Raw genomic sequence first — 12,208 nt, 5'->3', positions numbered from 1 at the left:
CTTTTCTTGCCAGCGTAAAGATGTTAGTTATACGTTGGTGAGTCAGGCCACTTAATAGGTGGTATTTCTGCTTTCCTGAGTAAAGTTAACCTCCGTGGAGTTGTCCTCTAAGTAGCAGGTGTGAACACCTGAGCTAAGATATTTTACGAGCAGACCTTACCGTCTGCTTGCTTTACCTCAGGCCCCTCCAGACTCCACTCACCACTTGCCTTTCTTGCTCTCTTGACTTGTTTTATACTGTATAGAAAGAAAGGATGCATTAAAAAGGGATTTTTATTCGCCTAGCTGATTGAAACCTTAAAGTTCTCTTTTGTCCTCCAAACTTTTTTACACGTGTGACCCACTTAAAGGAAATGCCTGCCGTCTGTCTGCGATTTTTTTTACAACCTTTTCACTGGGGGCATGTAGTCTCTAGAAAAATAGTATCCTTTTTTTTGCGGTACATGGGCCTCTCACTGTTGTGGCCTCTCCCGTTGCGGAGCACAGGCTCCGGACGCGCAGGCTCAGCGGCCATGGCTCACGGGCCCAGCCGCTCCGCGGCATGTGGGATCCTCCCGGACCGGGGCACGAACCCGTGTCCCCTGCATCGGCAGGTGGACTCTCAACCACTGCGCCACCAGGGAAGCCCTAGTATCCTTTTTCTGACTATAATAGATTGGAAATGCCTAGCACTACAGTAATAAAACAGTTAAAGAGTAGATAGCTACTTTGCATTGATTTTCTTTTAGTTTATCACTTATTAGATCTTTTGAAATCCTGATAGGTAAACTGTTAAGACTTGATCCTTGTTTTTGGTTTTATTTTGCATGTGACTATGTTTAAAAAGTCCAAACTGTGCTGAAAGCACAAGGGCCACTGTAAATAATCTTTATCCAGTCTCAGATTTCTGTTTAATTATTTGCAAAAGGAATTGACACTTCTTTTCATCCTATTTCTTTCTTCTTCCATAATCCCCTTTGGCTTTTTTACCTCAGTTGAGGAACTCTACAGGGTTCTAATCTTTGTCCCTTTGCCAAGGGAGGGGAAGCAGTGAGGGTCAGAAGTGAAGTAATTTGAGCAGTTTCATGTCTAATAATCCCTTCAGAACTCTGTGAGGTACAGAGATTGTTCTGTACTTCTTGGCCTAAGGAAATATACCAAGAGAAGTGGAGTAGTTTGGTCAGTGTGTCTGACTCCAAAGCTCCTACTCCCCCCACCCCTGCACCAAACCCCGCAAAGTAGCGATTTATTCAGGAGGGAAAGTCTGGTTTTAGGAATTATGGGTGGTGCAGCCCAGTGGTTAAAAGCATTTCAGAAAGATAAATTAGGAGGAAATTGTTTAACTTCCTTGTATGTTGGTTTCATCTGTAAACAGAGATAGTGAGCACTTCTTTGTGTTGCTGTGGGCCTGAGTTAGTGTTCATACAGTGCATAACAAAATAATAATTCAGTAAATGGCAGCTTACAAAAATAAAGATCTAATATTAGAGCAGGTCCAGAAGCAAGACTGACTTACTGACTTAACTTGGAGCTCCTGATCCTGGACAACCTATTGGTTTAAACTGACTGGAGTTGGATGGATGCTGTCCAGAGTTACTGTCCTGCTAAAATACCTGATTCCAAAATAATGATTCATAGTTGTTGAAAAGAAGTGTTAAAATCCGAGTCCCGCGTATGCGAGGGTTAAGATATGTTGATTTCATGAGGAATGCAACATAGGTCTAGGTTTCTTTAAATCTGGGAGACTTCCTTGGTGGCACAGTGGTTAAGAATCTGCCTGCCGATGCAGGGGACACGGGTACGATCCCTGGTTGGGGAAGATCCCACATGCCACGGAACAACGAAGCCCAGGTGCCACATACTGAGCCTATGCTCTAGAGCCCAAGAGCCACAGCTACTGAGCCCACATGCCACAACTGCTGAAGCCCGTGTGCCCTAGGGCCCACATGCCACGACTACTGAGCCCGTGTGCTACAACTACTGAAGCCTGCATGCCTAGAGCCTATGCTCTGCAGCAAGAGAAGCCACCGCAGTGAGAAGTCCGAGCACTGCAACGAAGAGTAGCCCCTGCTCGCCGCAACTAGAGAAAGCCTGCGCACAACAACGAAGACCCAACGCAGCCAAAAAAAATAAATAAATTCTGGTGCCCTCTTGCTTCAGTGAAAGAGCACTTGGTTAGTGCAAGTTAGTTCAAGTAAAAAGAGTTGATTGAAGGATACATGGACACCTTATGGAATTTAAGGGCAGGGAGTATTGGCTGGGCCTCCTTGGTACTAGAAAACTGTCAGAAACTGAAGGTGTTCACTTCACCCTTTAGGGTCTAACTTACGGTTCTCTTTATATACTTTCTCTTTTTATAGCATTCTACAACATGGTACAGCATTTGCATTGTTTAGTTTCTTGAGTGTATTTGAATTGCTGTTGGGCACCCACTAGATCTGGTGACCATTGTGGCCCATGTTGATAGAGTCATTTGTACTAAATGTGGCCATTTAAGGACCACCTTTTTAGCAGAAGATACAGGTTTGTAGAGGATAAGCCTACAGAGAAGAGCAGGTGCAGAAACCCTGTCTGTTATTAATATTTTCACAAAAGAAAGAAAGGTCTAGAAACTAGTTGTGTGTTTATTAGCCCAGTTCCCCAAACTGAAACTTCTAGCATTACTTGATGGCAGAATGCCCTGATAGCATGCTAACTTTTTATGAGAAAATAATTCTCTTGGAAGTTGATCCTGCAAATCTAAATTTGTAAGTTTGCTGTTGTCACTTTATAATAAGTATTGAATGTTAATCTTCATCTTCTTTTGAATTTCTTCCAGAGATATGAAGACTATGGAATGGCTCCCCCATCAGGCCCATTACCAAGGTAAGGTTTTTAGGAGAAAATGTATCAGGACTTTCTCACATATGCTGTTTCTTAACTTTTGCAGATTTGTTTCTTTTAGCTAATGTGAGCAGATGAAAAACTCTTGAGTTGTGTGTTATCTTGATCTAACCAGAAGAGGGGGGAAAAATGTTGGAATTTAAGTCCTGCTTCCAGTAGTGACAGACTAGATAATTTGCTGATGATAACTGGAAAAGCTAGACAAGATTTAAAAATAAAAACAAAAAACCAGGTGGCTGACAGGGCAGTGAAGCAGTATGGGGCCAAGATCTAGCAAATCCAGAGAGATGAGCCCTGCCTTTCTCCTGTGGATACCTGCTGATTCCAGAGGAGGTGACTGAGAAGCTGAGCAAAACTTTTGACGGACTCATGAGACTTGGAGTCTTAAAAACACACTGTGTCGAAAGTTGTGTGGTACATGTAAAGCCATGTTAGTGGGGCACTTTGATGCCTTGAAAGAATCAAAATATATTTGAAAAGAAAAATAGCTGAAAATCAATAATCTAAGTGTCTGTCTCAATGTTAAAAAAAAAAGACCTAATAAACCTCAGGAAGTAGAAGGAAGGAAATAATAAAAATAAGAATAGAAATTAATGAAGTAGAAAACAAATACCATACTAGAGAAGACCAACAAAGCTGAAAGTTAGTTCTTTGAAAAATTCCTAGAAAGAGAAAACCTGAATAGTCCTATAACTATTGAGATTAAAGTCCTTATTAAAATTCTTCCCACAAAGGAAACTTCAGGGCCAGGTGGCTTCAACAGTGAATTCTACCAAACACTGAAGGAGTAAAAGATACCAATGTCATACAAACTCTTCTAAAGAACAGAAAAAAGAGAAAACACTCCTCAACTCATTTTATGAGACCAGCATAACTTTGATACCAAAGACAAGAAGGACAAGGACATTGTAAGAAAGGAAACATTAAGGGCCGGTTTCACTCCTGACCATAGATGCCAAAAATTTGAAACTATACATTAGCAAGTATATCCAGCAATATAATCAATAGGATATCTATCATATCATAATCAAATTGGATTTTTTTCCAGCATTGCAAGAGTAGTTTAAAATTTTTAAAAATCATTGTAATTCTCCACTTTGCGGTGAATAAAGGAGAAAAATGTTCTCATTTCAATAGATACAACGTTTGATAAAGTTCAACATCCATACATGGTAAAAATCTTAGCAAACACAGGATAGGAGCAGACTGATAGTAATCTGATAATAAGGTATCTTGGCAAATATTGCTTAATGGTGAAATGTTAAAAGCTTTCCTCTTGAGAGCAAGAGCGAGACAAAGAGGCCGGCTTGCATCACTTCCATTCGGCATTGCCCTGTGGGGTCCTGGCCAGTGTAATAAGGCAAGAAAAAGAAACAAAAGGAGTAAGGAATTCAAAGAGAGAAATAATACTGTTATTATTCACAGATGATATAATTTTGTAGCAGAAAAAACTAAAATGTCAACACATGAATTGTTAGAAGTAAGCGACTTTAGCAAGATGGCTAAGTAGCAAGATAGTTAAATTACAAGGTAGCTGGATACGAAGATTACAGAGATCAGTATACAGCATTATAAGACCAGTAGACAAAAATCTGTTCTGTTTATGAGCAGTTACAGAAAATAAACAATTTTAAAGATACTGTGTAAAATAGCATTCAAAAATATAAAACATTGTAAAGCAATTATACTCCAATAAAGATGTTAAAAAAAAAATAAAAATAAAAAATAAAAAAAAAACAAACTCTGAAAAAAAAATAAAATAAAATAAAATACCTCAGGATAAATCTAACTGAAGATATTCAAGCCTTCTAAAGAAAGATATTCATGGATTGTGCAACTCAGTATTTTTTAAATGTCAATTCTCCCCCAGTGAGCTATAGATTTATTGCTGTCCCATTCACAATCCCAGTAGTTTGTTGGGTTTTTTAATACCTGGAAATTGACAAACTCACTCTGAAATGTATGTGGAAATGCAAAGGGCCAAGAACAGCCAAGACACTTTGAGAAAGAAGAATAAGATGTTAGGATTGTTCTAAATGTTATAAATTACTGTCAAGGAATTAAGAGTGTGGTATAAAGCAAGACAAATAGACCATTAGAACAGAAGAGAGGGTTGGTAATTCAGACCCACATGTGAATAGACAGTTGATTTATTTCAGTGAAGGAATTATAGATAAACAGATTTAGTCTCAGAAATCATATTCAACTATCCCTTTAATGATCGGAAGTCACACAGAAGTAGGAATGTTATCTGCTTCCTCCTTACTTTTTCTTTTTTTAAAAATTTATTTATTATTTATTTATTTTTGGTTGCATTGGGTCTTTGTTGCTGCGTGCGGGCTTTCTCTAGTTGTGGCAAGCGGGGGCTACTCTTTGTTGCGGTGTGTGGCTTCTCACTGCGGTGGCTTCTCTCGTTGGGGAGCACGAGCTCTAGGTGCCCGGGCTTCAGTAGTTGTGGCACATGGGCTCAGTAGTTGTGGCTCGCGGACTCTAGAGCCCAGGCTCAGTAGTTGTGGCGCACGGGATTAGCTGCTCCACGGCATGTGGGATCTTCCCGGACCTGGGCTCAAAGCTGTATCCCCTGCATTGGCAGGCGGGTTCTTAACCACTGCGCCACCAGGGAAACCCACTTTTTCTTTATTTTTCTTTTATTTGCCCTCATTTTCCGCAGGGTTTCTTTTATTTTTCCCCAACCCTCCTCTCCCACCAAGGCAGTGCTTTGTGGTCCAAAAGCAACAAAGGGAACAGGTGGAGATTAGGTGATCCTGGGCAGAAGCTAATGATAGGGGGACCAGGTGACCTGACTTGCCCAGTTCAGTCCTAATTTACAGCTGTTGTTCAGTGTAATTATTAATAAATTTCACTCTCAAAAGTGTTCTGGTTTGGATAATAAATTTTACGGTCACCCAAGATAAAAGATTCTAGAGTATTTGGAGTGCACTGAACTATCTGAGTACACAATTTAGGATTAAAAGGATGCAAATGTAGGCAGGAGGGTGCTTATTGACTGGGTAAAGCAGAAATAAGTAAAGGACAAGAGATAGTTCCTGGGTGGATGGTCCAGAGATTATGATTAGGTTAGGTGAGCTCCAGTTTACAGATCTGGAAGAAGGAGTGTGCATTGGCTAAGCTCTTAGATATGTAAGGCCAGAGAGGTCAGACATCTGTTTCCCAGGTCAATCTAAAACAGCAGCATTTATTTAAAGAGATTAATATAGGTAGCCTGAGTTTCAGTTTATGAGCTGTACTCCAGAAATCACAGTATAGGATAAGGGCAAGTTGGTGTACTTTCTCATCGAACAGGTATAATCTGTTAATTACTAGTTAACTGTCATTTGCAAGAAACTGTAATTAAATTATCATCTTTTTTTATTCTTAAATTTCTTTAGAAGAGTGGTTCTCAGGGTGAGATTCTTAGATCCCTAGAAGGTCCTTGAGAACCGTTCAGGGAGGTCTGTCAGGTCAAAACTATTTTTTATAATAATATTGTTATCTGACTTCTCTCATTCAGTTGACCCTTGCACCAAGGTGCGAAAGCAATGGTGGGTGAAACTGGTGCCTTAGCATGAATCCAGACGGTGGCACCCAGCTGTTGACGGACTCGCTCCAGTGTTCTTCACTGCTGGGCAATCACAGCTTTTTTTTTTTTTTTTTTTTTGTGGTACGCGGGCCTCTCACTGCTGTGGCCTCTCCCGTTGCGGAGCACAGGCTCCGGACGCGCAGGCTCAGCGGCCACGGCTCACGGGCCTAGCCGCTTCACGGCATGTGGGATCTTCCCGGACTGGGGCACGAACCCGTGTCCCCTGCATCGGCAGGCGGACCCTCAACCACTGCGCCACCAGGGAAGCCCCACAGCTTTTTTTTAAATGCCAGTTTTACGTTAGTATGTTATTGATGAAGTAGTAAAAATTAATTTTATTAAACCTAGACCCTTGAGTCTCTAACAGTCTGGGTGACAAAAGAGGGGATGCATATAAAGCACTTCTGCTGAATATGGCCTTTTGAAGAAAGGCACTTGTTCACTTGTTTGAGTTGAGAATTGAACTAACTGGTGCCGTGTTTTTGCTTGAACAAACAGCCAGCGGACTTGGGTGTTTGGCCTCGAAAATGAACCTGTCACTTCAAGGAAAACAACTGACAGCATTTGTTGCCAATAATAAAATTGAGCTTTCAGGTGAAAATTAGAATTTTGGAAACTTGTCTGCCACCGTGCAATTGACAGCTTCCTAGTACTTAAAGCCTTCTCTGATGAGCTCAATGGTGATATTAATGAATGTGATTTGGGGTTACTGTAAAATAAAACGTGTCAGTAAAATAAAAGTCTGCATAACTCATTGAACCAGTATTTTCTAAATGACCAATGTCGTAAAACCATGCATAGGTCTATTCAAAGTGCAAGAAAGACCAGTGGTTTTAATGTAACAGAGATGAAAAGTTCATTGATACTGTTTCAGAGTCCGTATTGCCACTCACCTTAAGGAAATATTGTTGAGTTCTGATGTGGTTTCAAAGAAGAATAATTAACCGAAATACTATTTGAATATTATCTGGAAAGGCTATTAAAATCTTCCTCCTTTTCCCAACTACATATTTATGTGAGGTGAGCTTTTCTTCTTAAAATAACTGATGGCAACTGATTGAATACAAAGTTTATGAGAATCTAGATGTCTCCTCTTAAGGACATTTTTTTTAAATGTAGAATTCTTCTCATTTAATTTTTTTTGAGGGGGGTGGAAAATATCGTTAATTTTATAAAAAATGTTGACATGTAATAGGTTTAATAATGTTATTTTTAAATGAATATTTAATTTTTTCAGTTTTAATTTTGAACATGAAAACTATCTATAGGTACGGTATGCATAAACAAAAGCTCTCGGGAGTCCTCATTTTTATGAACTAAATAGTTTGAGAACCACTGCTTTAGAGCACTGGTTTTTAGCCTTGATGAAGCTCAGGGTCATCAGTGGAGCTTTTTTTTTTTTTTTTTTTTTTTGCGTTATGTGGGCCTCTCACTGTCGTGGCCTCTCTCGTTGCGGAGCACAGGCTCCGGACATGCTGGCTCAGCGGCCATGGCTTATGGGCCTAGCCGCTCTGCGGCATGTGGGATCTTCCCGGACCAGGGCACGAACCCGTGTCCCCTGCATCGGCAGGCGGACTCTCAACCACTGCGCCACCAGGGAAGCCCCATCAGTGGAGCTTTAAAAACTACCAGTGTCTGGGTCTCACATCTAAAGAGTCTGTTTTCATTGGTCTCGGGTGCAGCATGGGCTCCCCAGGTAACGCTACCATGCGGCCAAGGTTGAGAACCACCCCTTTAGTTGGGCGCTGGAGGTGAACGGGCCCCGGGGCTTGAGCCACACCCTCTTTGGGTCTGTAAACTAGAGCATTTCTTCTTCAGTCATCCAGCGGATTGGACAAGCATCAGCTGTGTTCCGGCATGTATACTGGATGGCATATATACTTTTCATAGCCCTGGAGATTTGTCTGTGAGCAAATAGAGTCCCTGCCCTCAGAGGGCTCAGAGCCCATCTTTTATTTTCCTAGTTCATTTCCTTCCTTTTGGAGTCTGATGCTTTAATAAGAGGAGCCATTACATGTTAAATAATTTCTTTTGCTATTTTCTCATTTTCTGGAGAATATACAGTTTTATAATGTCATCAAATAACTAGTTTAGGCCAATTCCAAATTTGCGATAATTGGTGGATAATTATCCAGTATGGTCTTTTTGGCAGTTCTTGTATTTTGCATTGTCTGTCAGTCAATCAACAAAACAAAGAATGTATCCTGATAGCCTACATGATTTCCCATACCTTGCAGGTGCTGTGCTTTGCAGTGGGTCTTGTTTCCCTTATTAATTGTTTTGTATTTGAACCTTGTTGCATAGCACTTATACCAAACAATATTCAGACATATTCATTTTTAATCTGGAGCCTGCGTTCTGGGAGAGGAGATGGATAATGAGCCAACAGACAAATAGGTCTTATTTTTCCTTAAGGGCTGAGGGTGGACCTAATAAAGTGCCGGAGTCGGGCAAGTGTGGTCCTGACGCTTGGGTGCGCTTTGCTTTCAGACCAGGTTTTGGCCCCGGTTTGCTGCAGTCTGCGGAGCTGCTGCCTGCCGAGCCCCAGCAGCCCCAGGCCTCGTCTGAAGCCACCTCGTGTGCTGCCCGAGGGATCTACCCTGACGAGGTGTCATCGGTGGCCCGGCCTCGGCCTGTCGGGGGCACCACAGGTACACGTGGCTATTTACCTTGCGTTTCTTTTTAGCTAACTTCTGCAGAGATCATTTTCGACTTCCCCGAGCATCAGCATCCCGTTACTGGCCTCTTCCGCCGGTAAGAGCCGCGTCCCCTCGGATCCTGGTAAAGATGTAGGGCTAGGGAGGTAGGAAAGGAGAGAGTGGCTGAGCTCCCAAGACTGATGGCCTCTGGTTTGTTCCTGAGTAAGTGTCTCGAAAACAGTCCCTTCACATGGAATTCACACCCACACCTCTTCCAGGGAAAACGTTTCTGAAGTCTTACAGTGAACTGAAAGACCTATTTCTGAGTGCTTGCAGTGGCACGAAAACAAGCGTTTATTTTAAAGAAGGCACTTGTCCAGTTTGTAATAAGCAACCTAAAAGTTGATGCAAAGTGACCAGAGGGAGATTTGTGTTTTATTTGGTCATTTCTGGGAGGGTATAACCATTGTTTTCTCCTTGAGCCTTACCTCCCTCATTTTTTCCCTTCTACCTTTATTAATAATCATCTTTTTCTCATTCTAAAGTGTCCTTGTCATTATCCCATGCCTCTATGCCTGTCCCTTCCCTGCTGTCACGCATGGGCAGAGTCGGCAGTGGAGGGCCTGGGGAAGCTGGTGGCCACATGGAACTGTTCTAGGTTTTTTTCCACCTCCTGTTTCATGTCATCATTAAAAGAACAATCCTAGTGTCATTTGTGAGTAACCAGTGCAGTCCTTTACTTGGCAGTTCAACAGTGAAAGGTCACATTTTCTGAAGTTGTCTTCTAATTCATTACTAAACTTTTAAGTCTTTGCACACTGCTTTTCTTTACTTTTAATATTTAGGTTTGCTTTAATTACCTGTTGGAAGTCAAATAAAATCTATACCAGATTATCTCCACATAGGAAATAAAAGTTCTCAGTTTATGTTCTTGAAAGAACATAAAGTGCCCAATTCCTGGAGCTCTTGAAGCCGGAGAGAGAATATGTTTTATTTTTAAAGGATTCTAAAATATATTTTAACTAGTTGTTTGGGAAACGTTACACATAATGTGATTTACTTGTAAAACTACAATATTTAGTATATTCAGTGTAAAGATACAGGGAATTTTTTTTCAGACCAAAATAAAAATTTAGGAATTAAAAATTTTTCATATATTCAGTTTTGCTTTTTCAGAAAAAGAGCTATAAATACCAATATTTTAACAATCTTTTTTGTCAGTTTTTGAGATGCACGTAGAAATTTGAGGAAAGGAAGAGCCCTTAGAATTTTGGTAAAGCAAAAAAGGTATAATGGTTTCTGAATTGAGTATCCTCAATAATTATATCCAGATTAGGAATAAATTTATTTTCAGAAAATGAGAAGAAAAGAAAAAAAATACATTTGTCTCAGAGTCCCCTGGGAATTTTGTGATACTAGTTGAACCCACAACAAATCCTCATCAAGTTCAGTAGATGCTTGACGTTTATGAGGGATTCATTCTGAGATCTTTGTAAATCCCCACATTTTCAAACACTGCTAGACCTCATAGTTGATTTCCCTCATCAGTCCAACAGAAGTGTAAGTGGACCAGCTAAGAGACCCTTTCCAGACCCATAATGAGAGACACTGCTGGTTGTTGACACACAGCACCCAGCATGGCTGAGCTGATATTCTGACACAGCAGTTGGCCGGTCGGCCTCCACCAGGTTGCCTGAGACCCAATCTTGTGCCCCAGATTACAAATCACTGTTGCATGTCATGAAACTTCATCTCATGAATAGTTGATACTATGAACACTGATTTGTGCATATCACTCAGTGTTCCCCGAGCTCTTTCCATTTCTTTCTTTTTTTTTTTTTTCTTTCTGTTTCTTGTACAGCTACTCTAAAAAGTCCTCAGAGTTCATTATTACTCTGTCTTACTGCATTTTATTAGCAGGGCTCAGAGCCCATCTTTTATTTTCCTAGTTCATTTCCTTCCTTTTGGAGTCTGATGCTTTAATAAGAGGAGCCATTACATGTTAAATAATTTCTTTTGCTATTTTCTCATTTTCTGGAGAATATACCGTTTTATAATGTCATCAAATAACTAGTTTAGGCCAATTCCAAATTTGCGATAATTGATGGATAATTATCCAGTATGGTCTTTTTGGCAGTTCTTGTATTTTGCATTGTCTGTCAGTCAATCAACAAAACAAAGAATGTATCCTGATAGCCTACATGATTTCCCATACCTTGCAGGTGCTGTGCTTTGCAGTGGGTCTTGTTTCCCTTATTAATTGTTTTGTATTTGAACCTTGTTGCATAGCACTTATACCAAACAATATTCAGGCATATTCAATTTTAATCTGAAGGAATATAGAAATTATATGTATGAAATATTTGAAGAGGAAGTTATTTTCTAAAAATTTGCCATAAGAGATTAAATTGTGTAAAAATTTGAAATGGAAAAAATACTAAGATATACTAGAAAAGTTACTTTTCTGACTATGTAAAATTATCAAATATGTATATGTCTAAAACTTACCAAAAGCAAAAGGAAAGTAGTACCTAGGAAGATTTATAGCAGATATGACCAAGAGGTAAGCTTATTATAGAGAATGGCTCATAAATTGATAAATGGGCAAACTGCAAAAGATAAACAGGCAAAGGACAGAAAGAAGGAATGCACAAAAGAAATGCGTGTGTATCATATGAAAGTAAACATGAAAAATGTCCAGTTTTGAAAATGATTAAAGAAATGCAAATTAAAACCATGATGAGCCACCATTTCAATCATGAAATTGTTTTTATAATAATGTGATGTGGCAAAATTAGCGTTCGGTTTCTTTATCTGTACAATGGGGATAACTTTAGTACTTACCTCTTATGGTTATTTGATGATTGAAGAAGATAACAAATGTAAAGTGCTTAAAATAGTGCGTGGCATACAACAAATTTTAATAAATATTAGCGGCCATTATTATTACTATTGTATTATTTCCGGTGATGGTGTAAATCATTAAACTTTCGGAAAGCAGCTTGGCAGTATAACTTCATGAGCCTTTGATTTGATAAGTTTGGGAATATAGGCTCCCCTCACTGAAGAAATGCAAAATACTGGAGAAAAACTACATGTACAAAGATGTTTATTGGAGCCTTATTCA

General features: G+C 39.9%; 1 protein-coding gene across 1 annotated transcript in view; it reads left to right on the top strand.

Moving 5' to 3' along the window:
• KIAA1549 overlaps positions 1 to 12,208 on the top strand; it is a 148,594-nt gene that overhangs the window by 124,516 nt on the left and 11,870 nt on the right. Inside the window, exons 18-19 of the mRNA XM_079931328.1 lie at positions 2,798 to 2,844; positions 8,933 to 9,093. Coding sequence (XP_079787454.1) covers positions 2,798 to 2,844; positions 8,933 to 9,093 — 208 coding nt within the window. The remainder of the gene's footprint in view (positions 1 to 2,797; positions 2,845 to 8,932; positions 9,094 to 12,208) is intronic.

This window comes from Stenella coeruleoalba, assembly GCF_951394435.1.
Source record: "Stenella coeruleoalba genome assembly, chromosome: 9".
In the NCBI taxonomy this organism is placed as follows: domain Eukaryota; kingdom Metazoa; phylum Chordata; class Mammalia; order Artiodactyla; family Delphinidae; genus Stenella; species Stenella coeruleoalba.
Note: the sequence above shows the minus strand (reverse complement) of the source record. Positions and strands in the feature narration are given on the sequence as shown.